A 19846-nucleotide genomic window follows, 5' to 3' on the forward strand; every position below is an offset into this window, starting at 1 on the left:
TGTAGGTCTAACCTAAGCGGCTAAGACTACTGACAGTACTGTCGTATTGTTTGAATAAACCCGTTTTGACAGTACTGATAACACCAGTGACCTAAGTCCTTATGATGGCTTATCATGTAGCTGGCCAAGGCCACCACCACCACCACTAACCATCACCTCCACCACCACCACCATCAGTCACCACCACCACCAGTCCACCACCAGGCACCAGTCCACCACCAGGCACCATCACCACCCACCACCATTTGCCATTTTGGTATGGCGAGTTTCATCATGTACATGTACATGTCATGTACTGATGTAATGTCCATCTTCCGTCATGACGTCAGTATTACAAGTACAGTACTACTGAGTACAGTAAAGACTTGTGATACCCTTTCCAACGGCCGAAGAGAGTTTTAAAGTAATTAGTTGGGAAGCGTGTGTCTTTGTGGGTAACCGGAGCATTCTGTGCTCACATTGTATGCATGGGGATTTACAAAACGTTTTCTTCAGCACAATGCCGTGGTTGACAGCATTACTAGTAAATCTTATCGTAGTGTCACGTCGCAGTGGCCCTTATATTTCGTAACGCCATTGCCGGGACACCGGGACACCGGGACACACCTGCTCACAGCAGAGACTTCTGTGTGCTGGTGTTGTGAAAGTGGTCCACAAAGAGAATGGGCCAATAATGGCCCAATATACACAATAATGTACATGACTGATTGTGCACATGGAGTACAACAGTCAACACTGACCGGTTGTTTCATTTCAAATCGATATAACGTTACAAGGGCAGGCCGGGCAGGGGTGAGATAAGAGGCCACTTCGATCTTCCCCTTACTAGTGCAGACAACGAAGGCGACGACGACGCACAATGGCTCTCAAAGCATGCCAAAAGTGCAGCATGTGAATTGGATAACCGTGCAGAAACGAAGGCGACGACGACGCACAATGGCTCACAAAGCATGCCAAAAGGCCTGCATGTGAATTGTTGTCAGAAGTGGATAACCTCTGAATCTGAGGGAGTAACTATTACTTCACCGGCGACTGTTCTTTACTAATACATTGTACCAAGAGTACGGGTTATGTACTCTTGATTGTACATGTGACTCAAACTCATACTAGTCATAGTAGAACATCGAGAGCGCATAAATCAAGATGACCCTGGTTGTACATACCACTGACTGCAGTAGTAGACTGTTAGTGTTAGTGTAGAGTCTACGACTGCTGGGATTCCACAATGCACTCTTCTTCAATAACTCAATGTTTTGTTTGAACCCTTCGGACGGAAGACAGTACATGTACATGACTGTATAGTTCTAGTGTGTGATTGATGATCAAATCAGTATCATACATAGTACATACTGGTAGTAGTATTCATTGTACATGCTTACAAGTGTTTTCGGGAGTTGCGTCAGATGTACGTGTACATGTGGTCACTGACACTATGACAGTGTGTGTTATGTGGTGGGGACCATAACCACGATGTGACAGTATGTGTTATGTGGTGGGGACCATAACCACGATGTGACAGTATGTGTTATGTGGTGGGGACCATAACCACGATGTGACAGTGTGTGTTATGTGGTGGGGACCATAACCACGATGTGACAGTGTGTGTTATGTGGTGGGGACCATATATGGCATAACCACGATGTGACAGTGTGTACAGTAAACACTGATCATGGTGATAGCAAGAGCCAAGACTTGGCAAGAGTGCCGTTTAGTACTCTTGTTGATAACCTGATAACGGCGATGTGTAGCCTACACAAAAAAACACTGCACCCACACAATGCACTATGATGTACCGGTACATGCCACGACCAGCCAAGTCACTGAACCGGGAGTTACCCGATCTTATCCAGATCTTGGAGCATCCCCGACTTGAACCGGCCGGACCGCTATATCCCCGGCCACTACTACAAGTACAAGCAATGTTGGCTGTTGTACTTGTAAAAGTTGTAGTGTTCCAGGCTATGCAGAGTGTGCGGTGTCCGGACTAGTACTTCGACTAGTTGGAGTCACCGGTAAGTGGGAGAGAATGCCGGGTGCAGATAAATCGCATTTTAATTCACAGTCCGTTCTCGGACTCGGAGTGTGCAAAATGAATGAACAGCATATTAAACATAGCGTCGAGTTCTTTGTCCATTGTTGTTCTCACATTTTGCTGATTGTAATAAAAAAATTGAAGTAAAATCTTTGTGTCGAGGTAGTGCATGGCTGACTCAACCAGCCATCCGCGTGAAGCTCCCAGACCCAGGCCTGCAGCAGTGCAGGGCCAATACACTCATAGTCATAGTCATTAGCAAGCCACCTCCTCCTTGCTTTGCCACAACGGGTACAGTAGCACTTGTGCTAGTATAAAGTAGAACATGAGTCTTGTACATAATTATACTACATGTACATGCACATGCACATGCATTAGATTCATGAGGGTGGGCATGCAAAAGAGTAGTAACGTTACCACTGCAACTGTAGTGCGGCACATTACTGCTGTCCGTGCCTGTGCCATTGGCATTGAGCAGTTGCACAGCCGCCGCAGAATGAAGCAGTGAAGACTCAAGAGAAGATGGCAATGAATACAATCATGATTGTGTTGATCAACAATATTGTACTATTGTCTTGATTGATACTATTCACGAGTCGAAATCATTGTACAGAGGCGTTGGTGTCAACACTGAACTGTGACTGTGTAGTCGTATGCCGTGACCTTGGCCCTTTCCCAAGATTACATCCTAGACTTGCATCATGTAAGCAAGTGTCCAAAACCCGCTGGGGTTACATGTATGTACATGTACATACAATTGTTAGATTGACAGCATGAAACAAGGTGGAGGACACTGTGTTCGGAAACAGTGACCTTACTACAACCTTCCGCGGTTGGCAGAGCTCCGGTCCCTGCGGACCATTTGAAAAAATGGGCAGAAGTTGGAAGAAAAAAGAAAAAAGAAGTCTTTAAAGAGCCAAGAAAACAAGACGACATCAGGAGTAGTCTCCTAACCCCCTAGCATAATGAGGGTCAGAACCGGGTGCGATACCCATATGGTTCAAATGGTCCGCAGGGACCGGGGCTCTGCCAACCGCGGAAGGTTGTAGTAAGGTCACTGTTTCCGAACACAGTGTCCTCCACCTTGTTTCATGCTGTCAATCTAACAATTATGTACAATCATGTACTAGTACATATACTTCGAAGTACATGAGAAGGATGAGTGCCAGTTAGCTACAACGACATGTACATGTAGGCCAGGCATCAATAATTATTGAACATTACAGTCTCCGACTGGAGATATAGGATGGAGTATTATATTAATACTCCATCCAGAAGCAGACACCCCCAACAAGGTCAAACCGCTAGCTGTCCAGAGATCGAGTAGGAATAAGTATTAGTTAGTGGTTTGATAATGTTCTCCTTGGTCATAGGCGTTGCTCGTACTGTCGTAGTGGTGTTGCTGAGCGGCCGTCCTCAGCCAACTAATTACTTACTTGCCTGGAAGGTTGGACACATTGTTGACTTACAATGTAGCTGTAATATAATAATTATTATAATTGTCAAAACTTGTCGCTGGCCTCAAGTGAAGGTCCCTGGTTCGATTCCTGGTGGTGACAGTCAAATTGTTTTTGAAATGTGTTGCACACCGGATGATTCACCTAGTGTGCTGAGAGTGCTCGATACTGCGGAGGCAGAGTGTATAACACAGAACAACAAAGGACAAGTCAACTCAACTTGTCTCAAGGCTAGTTTGCTGCTACTCTGAGTTTCGTGCTTACCGACGGTATGCCTGATGGTGGCATAAGCATGAAGCTCAGAGTACTACCAGCAAACTAACCCCGCCATTGTTGCTCTGTGAAGTGCGTTGTACTTGCACTACAATACAATCATGTACAGTGTATGTACAAAGCATCTCAAACGATGATGGTATACTATGGTATAAGTACTAACCTCGAGCTGGAGTAGGCACATGCACTTTTAGTTTTTTAATACTAAGTCTAAAAGACAATAATAATTATTATGATTAGTGTTTCCGTAGTTCTGTTAGCTGTAGTTCTACTGGACACTATCAGCAATTGCGCAAGTGTCCTAAACTATACATGTATTACTCATGGTGATCATGGTTTTTGCTCCTTGTAAATATGGCAAGTGTCGGATACTCCACGGGAGGGAGAAAAAAGGTGCCATTCTGGCAATCCGCCGGGGCTAATACGGTTGTTGCATTGAAACTGCGTGTGGAGACTTTCAGACTGTTGACCAAACATGGCGATGTTCCGGCACACAAAACTCCGCCAAAATACGTTTTGCCGGATTGCCTGAGGTACTACTCCAGGCCCTGGCCTCACACTTACTCGGTCATGTACACTGACATTGTGCAGTGCTCGGAGTAATGTCAGGATGTGTGGAAAGAGTAGATCTACTCATATCAGTAGCTGCTGCGGAATCAAATCAAGACAAGTAAAGAGTGTCACAAGGTCATTGTCCTACTCGGAGAAGAAGTAAAACACTTCTTGCACTTGCACGTGGATCTCTTGCTTGCATTTGCTTTTCAGTGGCTATTTTTAACCTTGAATGAGTAAGAAGTTTCACGCACGTGATTCGACATCTGCAACGACTCCAACCGTAATTCCCGTTGTTGCCGTTGCTATTTTACAGTACGGAACAGGGCCGGAAGAAGGCTACAATGTAGTTCGTTGCAACGCAGACCACATTCAGGATTTGCCGCCGGAGTTGTAGTCACTGAACTCAGGGTTGCAACGAGCTAGCCTTGTTCCACTGTTCTCCATGACTGACTGTGTGTAGGACCTGTCACAGAGTGTGTAGGTCTACTTACCGCACAATCAACTGATGGCATGACTGATATTCATGATAAGTATTTAAAATTGTAGGTACCCATGCTGCAGTATCTACAGATCATGACTCATTGACTTGCTTCGGCCGGGGTAGATCTACAATCTGTAAGCGTTTGTGACAGTCGCCAGCGGGTCACAAACGCTGTGCTTTCACAGAGCAGCGAGAAGCAACATGGCTTCGAGTCCGTAGCCTGCGTACTCAGCGGACATGTACATGGACTTATCACTCCCAGTATTGGCTATTGACTCCTATAGATTTTTGCTATACATGTACCTATTTTTAAAAGCAGTCAAATATTCCTGCATATTTCACTCCTTAGGGCTACATTGTATATTGACTGCTTATATTTTACTCCTTTTTAGAGATTGAACACAGGCTTTGGCTAGGCGTGATAAATCTAATATTGACTTCGAACTTGGTCAGTATAGAAAATAAAAACCTCGTAAAAGTACTCGGCTTTTATTTCCTATACTGGACCTCGTACTCAGTCAATAATATTAGATACCGTCATATTCAGGCCAGCCACACGCTTTCTCACTGTAGGAGAGTAGTAGTAGCCTGAGTAGATACTATTGATGAGAGTGTACATGTACATGTATGTTTAGTCCCAAGGGGCCTTCAAAAAGCCACTCTAAAATATAACGGATGCTACGTATGGTGACACCCATGCGCACCAAGAATTAAATTAAACTAATTTTAAAAATCAAAATTGAGAGCGCATCAAGCAACTGTTATGGCTGAATATTACTAAAGTTAAAGTTAGGCCTGATTATGGTACACTCCTTATGAAGTTTACATGCTAATTGCAAGCGACAAAATAATGATCATGATCAATGTGCACTAAATCATGTACTGCAAGCACGTCATGTAAGTCGCACTGCATGCTCTGCCGGCATGGACTTTCCACATGCATTATGATCTACATGCAGTATGATCAACATGCGTTATCAAGTTTTATATTCACCGGAGTTATTCGACAAACAGCACTGGCTTCTGAAGACATGTACAAGGCACCTGAAGGTATACGGGCTGCGTTCAGCAAAAACAAACCTTAGAGCTTTCGGAAACAATAGGCGAAAATGCAAAACAAAACGATTTCCTTGAATTGGTAGCTGCGAGGGTAATGTACTGCAGCCACGGTAAAAAAATCAAGGACATAATTTTCTGACATTCTCGCCAACTTTTAATTAAAGCTTCATGATTCACTTTTGTTAGGCGCGGTGGTTCATATCGTAACCAAATGGGGTGGGGATCATGATGATCATACATGCGATACAGCCATTTTCCCTTCAGCAAATTCCTGTATGTCAAATTGTCCCGAGTCGTCCAAGTAATCGTTGGCATCAGAGGATGCACCCTGATCAATACTGTTCAAGCTGTGGTCAGGTTCCTTCGTTATGTTCCCGCTGGAACGTTTCCTGAGAAGAGGCGCAGAGAGGCGCGACATCAGACTTGCACCTTTCCTCGACATTGACGCCCTTGCCGAGGAGTAAGTAATTGAGTTCCTCTTCCTGGAAAACGATGGAAGTGTTCCGTACCCGTAGCCTGCTGTCACCGCACCTGCCTCTGCAATGGGCTCCTGAGGGACTGCCTTCCCCTTTGACTTTCTACTACCCTTTTTCGCTGGCATGCGTGCCGCCACCTCACCACCTCCATCAGCAGCAGCTGTGGCAGCAGTGGTTAATGATATTGTTCTCTTTGGCGGTGGAGGTGGTACGTGTCTCCTTGGAGTTTCCTGCAAGTTTCTCATGCTGTGCGAATACGGCAGCTTTGAAGGGTGACTAGTACCGGGCTGACAGGTCAGATTCCTGCTGTGTCCACCTTCCAGGTCGCTGGCTGACTGACGCCATCGTCTGTCCTCAACTGTCCTCGCTGCCATTGACCAATCTGCTGAGAACGATGCAAAGCGAGCGTCGCTGTCGGAACAAGTGCTGCTCTCACCGCCATCACCCTCTAGTTGACACACAGGCAGATCACTGCAACTGTTGACCAAGTACCTGGCGTCAGGAACACCGAAAGCCGTCCGCCTGTGCCACTTCTGGCGAAGCAGCGGCGAACTCGTCAGGCTGCTTCGCTGTCCGCGGAACGGAGTGCGGCGAATGATGGCCTCTGAGGAACTCTCGTTAACGTGGCGTGGCGATACTGGAAATTTCTGCGACGTATCCAGAGACCTCTGTGATGACTTATCCTTCACTGTACCGCCGGGTGAAACAGGGACATCCGCATTTGAGTGTGTAGCCATGCCAACAGAAAGAGTTCTCCGTGATAGTGTTGTGTGTGTTGAGCAGGGATGTACAGTTTGAGTCGATCTTGGGGACAATGAGACTGGCAAGGATAGTGTTGACGTTAACTGCATATCTTTAGCTTCTTGTCCTTCTTCTTCTGTACTTGCACGATGTGCAGGTAGCATGCCTGTATACGAATGATGTCCAGGTGCCACAGCTGTACTTGCATGATGTCCAGGTGCCACAACTGTACTTGCAAGATGTCCAGGCACCACTGCTCCTAGCACTGGCCCACTAGTCATAGATGGAGGGCTGTGTTCCGGGGTGGGAGGCACCAGCATCATCCGGTCGTTCGGAGAGGCTCCTATTGAGCAGCGGGGTCTGTACACGTTCACCGAGTCCGTAGACGGGAATCTGGAAGTACTCTCACCAACTGCCGGTGAGCTTGTCTTTCGGTGACTGCCAGGAGAGGGTACAGTTCCTTGACTGGCAAGTCCTGAGCTGAGCCTGAGGCTATTTGATCGCACTGTTGATGAATGTGCTGGGAGGCCGCCTGGACATGAAACATGGAAACTTGAATTGCTAGAATCGGAAAGAACACCGGCAGCTGGGGGCTCCAGAACACTACTGTGATGATGTGCAGCTGCCAGAGAGCTTCCCGAGTGAACAGCTGGAGGATCGTGGAAACCCGACCGAATTGCCGAAGTTTTGCGTCCAATTGACCGAACATATGCAGGGTATGTGAGATCTGGACGATTGGCTCGAGAGGTGTTTTCGCCTGGAGTATAGGCGGTGCTCTTTAGGTGGGTTAGACTTTGTGCCACGGCTTTTTGCTGCAGCTGCAAGGCTGTAGCACGTGCGGCTGGTACCGGAAGATCTGCGCCTGTGCCATGCTGCTTCAGAGCATCCATGCTTACTGCTCGGCGTGGAGCATCAGATGCATTGAGCACATCCTCCAGACTACTCGACTTCAGCTGTGGACGTGGCCGTGGGCTACTCCCCGGCGTGTGATATGGCGAAATCCGTGGCGATGGATGTCCTGGCACAGTGCCAGGAAGTTCCGGGAGCTTGAGCATTGGCGGTACTGAAGGTAGGTCAATGGATGCAGAAACCGACTCCTCTGGCTCAGTTCTCAGGACAGGGGCACCATCTCTGGTGTGGATCACCATCTTGCTACTGGGCCCAAACTGGAAGACCTCATCGCCTTCGGACGTGATGGCCGCTTTTTGCCGCTTCACCCTAGCCGACTTGATGCTCTCAAACTTCCAACTGCTGCTTGGCAGGAGGTCAGAATTTGCACACACAAATGCAACACCCGCGCACGCACAACCCGCATAAAAGCAAGCGAAGACAGAAAAACACATACACACACACGTTGCTCACGGCCAAAACTGGTCACGTGGGTCTCCCCTAGGGAGAGGGGAGAGAGACTCAAAAGGAATCTTGGAAAGATTACTCAATTGGCTATTGAACCGCCCAACGGCCGATACCCCCGAAATCTCCAAAACTCTGGGTGGACTTGAACATGGTCCCACTTACGGGCTCACCACACATCAGTAAGTGGGTGAAGGCATCAGGGTATCCGTCCCGGGATCCAACTGCAGTTACCCCAGACCCCAGTGAAGGTAATACTAGTACTTGCTTCTAGTGTGGGTGGCTAAATCAGGTATGTATTCTTCAAATAGAAAGTATATGAACCCTGGAACCAACAAAGGTGGCAGGTCCAAAATTACACCTTCAATCAGCCGAGCCCGTTGGCAACAGACCCAACACAATCAGGCATAAGTGTACCCACCAACCGAACTAGCTGGCACACGCGCGCATACACACACACACACACACACACATACACACACATACACACACACACACACACTCAAACTTGCACGCATGTACAGACAGTAGGGGACATACACATCACCCATGGACATTCCAAACATGCACATGTACAAAACAAGTGAGTTTGTGCGCATACCCAGGGGACAGGCGTCGCACACGGTACAGGCAGGGGCGTCGCATACGGTACAGTCACTACGGTATTGACCGTACCACTATTTGCCCCAAGTACCCCGTGAATCAATAAAATGCACTGATTTGGGCTCAAAATTTCCCAAAATTTTCGGCTCAGCCACCCCTCCCCCACGAGTAAATTGTACTTGAGATGGCTGACCGTACCACACTAAATTACCTTCCGACGCCCCTGATACCTGTAGTGCGTTTCAAAAGTCCAGACCTCTGGTTTAAAAAAACCGTTAGGCAAGCATCTATACATGTACCACATATCACTTTCTACATAACATTTCCGAAATTGGGCGTTTGTTATCCAATCGCTTAGAAATGTATATGAGAAAAATTGCGGGAGCTGCCTAAGCAGCATTCCGAAGAAATTTCTCAAAAAGCTCAAACCAATTTTGAATTATTCGAAAAAGTCTCGAGGTCTATTGTTCAGAAGATCCCGGGCTGAGGTCTGAACCAGCGACGAAGTGTCACATGCATGATTGTGCTGTACTGCTACGCATCTGCTTCTAGTATGCTTGCATTCATGCTTGCATTGACTGTAGACCTGAGCGGTCACGTGCTCCTGTCCCGCGAGTTCCCGGATGCACCCAAGCTTGCGCCGCGGTGTGCTGTGCTGCGCTGCTTTTTTTAGTTCCTGGTTGTTGAACTTTAGGCTGCTTGGTGTGAACTGTTGCTTTCGGAGTTCAGGTAGAAACTTCAAGGTTGTTGTTCCTTCGAATCGTTTTCCGTTGTGCATGAATGTGGAATGTGTCACTGTGTGAGTGTGCGTTCCCTTTAGTGAGCCTTTCTTAGTAACCGAATGATTTATACTTTTGAAACGTACTACTTAGTATATACAGTCCTATCTGGGCAACTACTTGCTCATCCACTGTGCATTGCACAGCATGCACATAGAATGTAGTCGCATATGAGTAACTGCTCATGCTAAGAGGTGGTGTGGATGCACACTGTCATACCTGCGCTTCTCCAGCTTCACCTGCTTCTCAAACGTGACATCCAGAAGTGACTCGGTGGATGATCTCTGCAAATTCTTTGCAGCCTCGTCAAAACTAGTCACAATGGGGAGAGTGCCGGGTGTGCATAGAACAGGAACTTCGGGTTTCGTGGCAACAGCTTCATCTCTCGACGACTGTGACGGTATTGTCCGCCGGCTCGAGCATCGGGAAAGTATGGGACTTTCGGTCATTGGCGGGCTGTTACAGAGGGTCAATTGACTGCCAGTGGCTTGGTTAATGGTCAGCTGGCTGCCAGTGACTTGGTTAAGGGTCAGCTGGCTGTCAGTGACTTGGTTAGTAGGCTTGTGGCTGCCGGCCAGTGGACTAACAGATGTGCAGGCTGATGCAGACCGCTGTAAAGAGGGTTTTGCAGGTGCCGGCGGTGCGTTGTGTAACTCCTCTGCGTCTTGCTTGACACGGTCGATGGCGCGTGGTGTTGCCTGCGGTTTGCGCCTCTTGGACCGCCGGCACAGGCTCTGCGTTCTCCAGTCCTGCTGCCAGGGATGAAGCGACGCGGTGTCTTCACTCTTGCGAGCACTAATATTGTCTTCGGACACATACTCATCCGGCAGGCCACGGCCGCCGTACTCCGACAGAGGGTTGCCGCTGGTTTCTTCATACATCGCATCCCACATCACGCTGGACCCGGACTGAGTCAAGACACTGCTCCGTCGAGCAAGACGTCGCCTGCTGGGCTTGGCAGCACGTATCTTGTCCAGATTGGTGGAGAGGTGTTCGGTCAGATCCACATCGGTTTGTCGAAGCTCTTTCTACGAATCAGAATACAGATTCAGAATACAGAATACAGATTCAGAATACAGAATACAGATTCAGAATACAGAATCAGAATACACAATACAGATTCAGAATACAGAATATACATTCAGAATACACAATACAGATTCAGAATACACAATACAGATTCAGAATACAGAATACAGATTCAGAATACAGAGTACAGATTCAGAATACAGAATCAGAATACACAATACAGATTCAGAATACAGAATATACATTCAGAATACACAACACAGATTCAGAATACACAATACAGATTCAGAATGCAGAATATACATTCAGCAGAATACACAATACAGATTCAGAATGCAGAATATACATTCAGCAGAATACACAATACAGATTCAGAATGCAGAATGCAGAATACAAAATCAGAATACAGAATCAGAATGGGTAGTTGCAGTGCAGTACATATACATGTATTTGACAACATTGTAGCTTTCCCCAAAGTGCAAATAGGACCATGGAGCACCTATCCTTTGCGCTAGAACTGCTGTACCTCTCTGGACATGATAGTTGAGTAATGACATGTACCATGCCCTACCATATTTCATGAATTTTAATTTTGAGCTTGCTTATACTTCTCGTTTGGAGAGCTGAAATGTGAACTTTCGCACTTTTAGTTCAGAAAAGTTCGGAACAGTGCCGCGGGATAGTCACGAAGTGACTACACTGTATTGTCTTTACACATGCATGACTTGTCAACGTCATGCAAGCCTGAATTCTGTTTCCTTATCCTCAGCACCACAATGCTAGTCTCGTCACTGAGTTCGAGTCTCATTGGAGGGTGAACACAAATGCGAAATTCGTCTTGCTAGACCTCAGTGCCGATGGTGATGTCATGTTTTCAACCCATTCATTAACGTAAGCTTCTTGACATCATAAACACTTTTTTTCTTGACATCATACAAGACGTTCATGAGCTTCACTATAGTGTGCTTCAAAAGTATAGACCTCAGGCTCTAGACTTTTTCGAATAATTCAAATTTGGTTCGAACTTTTTGAGAATTTCTTCAGGATATTGCTCAGGCAGCTGCCGCAATTTTTCTCGTATAAATTTCTAAGCAATTGGATAACAGACGCCCAATTTCGGAAATTCTACACACAAAGTGATCACAGATTTTATGTGGTATAGATGCTGGCCTAACGATTTTTTGAAACCAGAGGTCTGGACTTTTGAAACGCACTATAGCTTCTAATTGAAAGTTGGGTGGTCACAGTACTGAGTACGGTATTTATGTTTATTGCAGTGTATGTCAGCATTCCGGCACACATACTAGGACCCGGCATTCCCAGCCGACCCGTGACTGTAGGGTAGAGTACAGTAGAGATCACTACAAACTGAGCCGTGCAGCAACTACAGTAGTTCCCAATGAATGGAAGAAGCAACATGGGATCTGGAAGCAAGCAGTGCAGTGCGCTTTGAGGCTTCGAACGCGAATCAGTAGTCTCTATAGGCCTTATGCACATTGTACAGATGCACGGAGTCCCGTAGAATTTCGTAGAATCCCGTAGGCCCGGTTGGGTGTTGAATGTGCAGGACCCTATTGTGTTTACTGCTATTTCCACTACGAAACGGGCCCTGAAGGCATTTCATACGAAAACCTTTTCCGGCGAAGATCTAGCTTGTCATTGGTTCAATCCCAAAGTGAGGAAGCTGGAAAAGCGATTATTCAGCAGGCGCATCGGAACGACTTTGGAGGTGGGGCGGCCATGGAAGGGGGGGGGTGCGGGGGTCCTCCCCCGGGAAAAAATTCAAAAATTGAAGCCAATTGCAAGCATTTCCGGGCATTTGGTGCCATTTCAGTGTACGGTAACTACAATGAAAGATTTTTTGATTCTGCAAAAAAACAAGATGCTACGATCGGGGACAAACATTACCCTCCCCGGGAAGAAATTCAAAAATTGAAGCCAACTGCAAGCACAGGAAACGAAGACACAGATCATGTCGATATCGCCAGTACGATCTCAAACATTTGACTTGCAACTGCAATGTAATGGACTGCCTCTGCCAACTGTTCCCTCTGCGAAATATTTAGGTCTCCACTTTGATGCGGACATGAGCTGGAACACCATGGTCGACCACGTCGCACGGGGCGTTGCGTCGAAAGTTGGCGTGCTCAGACGATACGCTACGTTCCTGCCTTTTCAATGTCGCATAGCCTATTTTCGTTCTTTCATTTTATCACACTTTATGTATGCCGCTTCTGCTTACCTACCATTTCTCACGGCGTATCAAAGTCGACGGCTTAATGGGCTCTTCAAGCGTGCTGTACGCACAGTCTGTCGGGTACCTCCCGGGACACCCACAAGCAATATTCTTACACGCATGAACATCCAAACATTGACCACATACGCCAACATGCACCTTCTGGTTTTTATCTGGCGTTGTCTCCATGACTCCTCTAACATCAGCATGTTGTTCGCTAACTTTTTCAGCCCCAGTAATTCCACTCAAACTCGTGGTGGGCACAGCAATTTACTGATTGTCCCAGCCAGCCCAACTGCATATCTTGCCAAACGTGTTACCTATGCTGGGACCATCTTATGGAACCAGCTCCCCGCTGCGGTCAGGCAAGAAAGAAAACGCAATCGCTTTAAGTCAATGGCTCTTGCCTTTTTGCTTACCAGATAAATAAGCCTTTTTACAAATGCTGTATGCACTGCTCTTTACGTTATTTTCTCCCTATGCAAGTCGCAACTCCTGTTTTGAGTTGTTTTTCTTCTCTCTTTTTCTTTCCCTACTAGTTGCTGTTACACTCACTGATCCTTATGCACAGATATACAGCATTCCCTCACTAGTGGGACCATTGTTATTAGGCTAGGGCCTGTTTTGGACTTCCCACTCTAAATAAAGAATACAAACAAACAAACAACAAACAAGCATTCCCAGGCATTTGGTGACATTTCAGTGTACACGGTCTTTTGATTCTGCAACAAACCACGATTGGGGACAAGGATTTGCCAAGTTTGCGCTGAGATCATCGCGCTTTGTTGCAGTGTGCTCAAAAAAAAAACAAAAAAAAAACGGCAGAAAAAGTGGGGCGGCCATGGCCGCCCCGGCCGGTGCGGTTCCGACGCCCTTGTTCAGTTACCATGAATTATGAGGCTACATGGATCAAACACGCATGTATAGCACACAATGAACACCCAACCGGGTATGTACACACCTACGGCCCTAGTACAGAACTTCGTACATCTGTACAACGTGCATAACTGGACCATCTGAAGCCCAGTGAGTGGTTAAAGGCGAAACTTCAAGTGGCAATTTAGCACAACACGTGTTTCTAGCCAACCTACTTGGGGTGGGTAGGATAGGAGAATGTAGGAGAGCGTAGACCCCCCCCCCCCCCCCGCGTATTCTGGTGGTGTGCCCTCCTAGGAAAAGGGCAGCCCACCCGCAGTATTACAGTGAAATTTCAAAATAATGCTTGACAGGAATGTGTCCTGCACTTCCTGGGACCTGGTGCCATCCTCCAGAGTCTCTAGCTCCAACGTTTGATGGCAGCTCTGATGAAGCTGTACTACATCCAAGGGCCTCCCCAGATCACTGTTTTGCTGGCACCAACCAACGTCCCCCGATACACGCCTCTTGCGCACACAACACCAGCCTCAGGAGTACCATTGGCTCAAGCTCCAGTGTACACCCCTCGGATAGCGCCTGATCAAGTCCCATTTCTTTCTCCTTTTTAACCATCACAATTCACACCCTGGAACACCCTACCTGCAAGCCTGCTAGGACTAGAACCTCACCCAAGGCCTTCCCTATTAAAATAATACATTCTGCTACTATTCTACTACCTCCAAACCTGTTAGCAGTCTCTAAGGACCCAAGCTGCACATGTTGGCTCTGCTCTATATCTACTGCGGGTAACTAGCGTGCCCTGCCTTCTCATTTTATTGTTGTGCATAACAATTACTTGCACATACGACTCGTATGTCCACTGCGTGCCACTAACTCGATAAAAGGCACATTTCAATCTTGGGCGAAATCATTTACAGGCTCCATCCTCACTCCTCCCTGCACACTCTCCTTCTTAAAGGGGAAGTTAAGCCTAAAATCAATGTTTCACCAGTTGTAGTCTTCGGGGTGCTGAGTCGAATGGTCTTGGTCCGAGGAAGCTGAGACGCTCCCTTCCCCCTTAATTCCTAAACGATCTCGCGCACTTCCACCAAAACTGGGTGACTGCGCCCTACTAGATCATAGTAAATGGAGATTTGCATGCAAAATGTCACTAAAAGCGCCATTTCGTTCTTATAAAAGCATGGATGACCGCGATTGGCCCTTATGTTGTAGTCTTTTGGACGCTGAGTCGACTGGTTTTTGTCCGAAAAGGCTGCAATGCAGCGTTCGGGCCTTGTTCCCAATCGAACATGGTTGAACAAGCGGTCACGTGCTCCTGCGTACACCAGTCATCTGGTCACCGCCCCAGCAGGGTACAACTTACAGCCTGTTTGGGTGCATTCCTGTCACTCGACTTGAACTCGAGTTGAACCTTGGTGTGAAAGTTGGCGCCTGCTGGGGCGGTGACCAGATGACTGGTGTGCGCATGAGCACGTGACCGCTTGTTCAACCATGTTCGATTGGGAATAATGTCCGAACGCTGTATCGCAGCCTTTTCGGACAAAAACCAGTCGACTCAGCGTCCAAAATACTACAACATATGGGCCAATCGCGGTCATCCGTGCTTTTATAAGAACGAAATGGCGCTTTTAGTGACATTTTGCATGCAAATCCTCATCTAGTAAGGCGCAGTCACCCAGTTTCGGTGGAAGTGCACGAGTTCGATTGGGAATAAAGGTGGAAGGGAGCGTCTCAGCTTCCTCGGACCAAGACCATTCGACTCAGCACCCCGAGGACTACAACTGGTGAAACATTGATTTTAGGCTTAACTTCCCCTGTAATTTACCCCTTCTGTCTTTCCTCCTCCAAGTGCGTTTGTGCAGGCCATGCCTCCAAGACCAGTGGGCAGTGGTGGGATGAGCCCCATGCATACCCAGTGACATCCTCTCTAGTGCCCACTAGTGCCCTGTGGTTCCCTTGTTTCTTGTCTTGTGTCAAAGTCACCTGAACTCCCCCCCCCCCCCCCAATGTCCTGATGAGATTAGAAACGAGAGAGCTTGGAAGCTCAGGGCCCTACGCTATGTTTTATGCTTTTTTGCCTAGCTCATCGTACATGTTATAAGAACTGATGGAATTGTCTTTTTCCGTTGATTGGCCACATCACTGTATTGCAAAAACGTTTCAATCGGTTTGAATATTATGAGTTAGGCAAAAGTATTTGCAGAATTTATTGTGGATTGTTATTTCTCTAATAATCATCTACTTTTGTTTTGCTCCTTCTTTAATTTTTATCTCCTTATATTGTAAATCAACAAATTTTGGCCGATGAGAAATAGAAACCTCTCGATTAGAGAGGTTAAGATGCACGTTATTTCCGACGTGACGCGCAGTTTCACGTCAAATTTGAAATCGATCGGTATTTTTGCTCTCACATGCATCCATTGCTCAATCATGCATCATTTGCCTATATGACAAACGTTGGCCTGCGATTTACTTTGGCCGGTTGGTACCAAGCGGCGAAATCAGCAAAATTAAATCGCCAGCGAACATTAGTTGATTTTAATACAGGAATCGGATTTTCTGGCCTTTTTGTAGTAATACATGTACATAATCATTGACCTGTTGAGCCAATGACGACGCCGAATGCATGGTTGCCTGTGGAGCACATTACATAACTTTACAGTCTCCTAAAATACGTATCCTGTCCGACGGCAAAAGAGGCTGCAGATTTAGTTTTTCTGCGCGTCGACGGGATGTCTGCGACGCGAAAGTTCAGCTCGCGTTATTTGGCTCGCACGTCGAAAAAATCAACGCGAGTGACCTGCTGCTCACGTCGAAATTTGGACATTACATAACTTTACAGTCTCCTATATAAATACGTATCCTGTTCGACGGCAAAAGAGGCTGCAGATTTAGTTTTTCTGCGCGTCGACGGGATGTCTGTCCTGACGTTTACTGGGACCGGCGCTGACTCTGCCGATCACGGGCGTTCTGGACTCGACGGGATGTCTGTCCTGACGTTTCCTGGGACCGGCTTAGACTCTGCCGATCACGGGCGTTCTGGACTCAACGGGATGTCTGTCCTGACGTTGCCTGGTACCGCCGGACTCTACCGATCACGGGCGTTCTGGAGTCGACGGGATCTCTCTTCCGACGTTTCCTGTGACCGGCACTGAATCGCTCGTTCACGCTTATTTTGGAGACGACGGGATCTCTCTTCCAAAGTATGTTTATGCTGACGCATCCTATCACCTAATCGGCATCTATTCTAATTTAATTTCCTCCTCGTCTCCCTATTTCTTTCCAAATCCCCCTCTACATCAGGGAGTCGTGTGCATAATACGACGAATATTGGTACGGTACGGGACAGATACAGGAGCCCGCAAATATTGTGGACAGCTGTTATGTACAATCCTGTAGAGCCTTTGTAGTCACAGATACGGGACAGATACGGGACAGATACGGGATAGCGCCAGGCGTGACACAAACAAACAAACAAACACACACACAAATACCAAATTAAAGCTGTGTGGACCCTGGCTAGCGCCAGACGTTACTGAAGTAACGTCTTCTGCATAGCTACGGGAATAATAATAATTACCGTACACATGTACAGACGTGGCCAACGACATCCAACCTGTGAACGGAAGGCAGCGCCAAGGCTCATGTCGCCCTGGGATGGGTTTTGGACCGTGCATGATATAAGAGAAATGGAAACTACATGACTCGTGGGTCGGATTTCAAGTCTTTGGCCACGCCTGTACTTCACTCAACTAGATCTTGCATTCCGGCTCCACACCTATTTTCTGTATTTTGTATTCGTGGATTCTCCACAGGAGAATGATATTCCGTTGCGTGCTTACCAAACTCTGCACGATCCAGCCCAATGCCAAGCCTATGTCACGCTTTCTACAAGCCATCTCTTCCCTGCTGACAACAGGTATCGACTTCGCGCTGCCGCCGGCGTCTTCCGGGGACGTGGCCTCGTCATCCGGCGTGTCCGTAGATCTACGGCCTGTACGGGTGCAGGTAGTTTCGCCGGCAGCAGCAGCACCCTGCATCACTTCATCATGTGCGCGTACGCGCCCCTGTATGTTCTGCACAGCAATCCTGCACTTGAGTTTGAGCGAGGAGTGTGAACGGACCAGGCGCTTCTCCGCCGACACGAACGTCTCGCTGGTGGAGATTACACTAGGAGGACTCTGCACAGCCATGGTTGTTAGCTAGGGAGGCCAGGGTGGACTCCCCTGTACTCTGGACTAGAGTTGAAGGGACAACCGTTGTGACGGATATTGGCCTGGCGGCTAGATCAATCGTCGGCACGGTCGTCGCCGTATCGACAAGAACCACAGGGGAGTGTCATGACGGTGTGAGCACGGGTGACTTCTGGGATGTACTAAGGAATTAGTTTCATCGGCAAGAAGTCCTGAGAGATTAGCTGGACATACACACTACCACCACACGGGCTAGCTGAAGCTGAGCCAAACCAACATCAATCGTCCAAGTTAGTTGCATGGACGAGATTTTGCCTATTCTTGGTTCGGTCAAGCGGCGCAGGTCTAGTCACAGTCTCCCACCGATACTGAGGAGTGAGGTGGCAACGGTATCGGCGAAACGACAGCATCGCCCCGGGGAAAATACTGGAGCTACATTTAGCCGCGGGCCTTGCAGTTCCAGGCAAGGCTAGGCTGCACCTGGGGTCTACTCTGCGGTCCAGTAGTGGCAGTATTGACTATTGTAACAAAAACTGATATCCAACGTACCAAAACAGTGTTCTCGCCTCCGCTCCCAGCTTACCCTTGGATTCAAACAGATTCTGTGTATTTGTGGGACAGTTGGACTTGCGTGCAGGCATTGGTCTTCAGCTGCATGATCGACACAACAAAAGACTCGGTCATCGAAATGTAACTGTGAATGTGTGACCGTGAAAAGCTTGGACTTCGCTTGAAGTGCTTTGCGTGGTCGGTGCCGCGTACCGGTCAGTAGGTGTGCACGCGTTCTGCTCTTCGAGTCTGACCTGCCGCCCGATCCCATCCGGCATACGTATTGTGTCTTTGCTGTCTTCCACCATGTGTCCATGTCCACTTTTGTGTGTTTCCTGCGCAAATACACAATGTAAAAGGACCGATGACCTCCACTGCTCCAGCTCCTTAGATCATGTAGACCTTACTATAGTAAGACTAGTATATAGTATATAGTATACTATATACCAGGGAGTCGTATAGACCCGGGAGGCGACACGCGCATCACTTGTGCACAACCATGATCGACTCAACGATTCAAAATATTACGACCTGCTCGGTGTGGGACAAGTCCGTACATAGCCTATAGGCCATAGCGCGCGGGAAATCCGTACATAGCGTCGTCTTCGTCCTTTCGCTGAACAATTGTGGTCAGACTTTCGATCTCCATTGCCGAAATACAGCCATCTGTGGCCATCGCTGAGGAGTTCACTAATAAAGGGTCTTGTTCACTGGCTTACTCACCGGCTTTGCACTGCCACTCGAACTCTGAGGCACTTTGACCACCTAAGATGAGGTAATCCTTTCTTTACAAATTGCCTCAATATTTTCTCACCTTTAGGGCAATGAAGTAATTTTTTTCCTCTTGACTAACTTCGACCGACCAAGTTGCCCTGTCCCAGTGATCTACAATACTTATATTGCACATTTGTGAAATATTGGACCTATCCAGATAAACGAAATGACTTATATTCGAAATTACATTTTCCAAAGTTTTCCTTCACAAATAGTCCCAATTTGTTCTCACCTTTAGGGCAATGAAGTAATTTTTTTCCTCGTGACTAACTTCGACAGACCAAGTTGCCCTGTCCCAGTGATCTACAATACTTATATTGCACATTTGTGAAATATTGGACCTATCCAGATAAACGAAATGACTTTTATTCGAAATTACA

General features: G+C 47.3%; 1 protein-coding gene across 1 annotated transcript; it reads right to left on the bottom strand.

Annotated features, from left to right (window-relative positions):
• Window positions 1–5382: 5382 nt before the first annotated feature.
• On the bottom strand, window positions 5383–18864 carry LOC135805368 (uncharacterized). The gene is made up of 3 exons (XM_065319396.1): window positions 17793–18864; window positions 10029–10837; window positions 5383–8325 (listed from the first exon to the last, which is right to left on the bottom strand). Exons 1-3 carry the CDS (start codon window positions 18141–18143, stop codon window positions 6090–6092), a joined length of 3396 nt encoding a protein of 1131 aa, XP_065175468.1. The 5' UTR covers window positions 18144–18864; the 3' UTR covers window positions 5383–6089.
• Window positions 18865–19846: the final 982 nt, after the last annotated feature.

The sequence above is a fragment of the Sycon ciliatum genome, chromosome 1 (genome assembly GCF_964019385.1).
Source record: "Sycon ciliatum chromosome 1, ocSycCili1.1, whole genome shotgun sequence".
NCBI classification, from domain to species: Eukaryota; Metazoa; Porifera; class Calcarea; order Leucosolenida; family Sycettidae; genus Sycon; species Sycon ciliatum.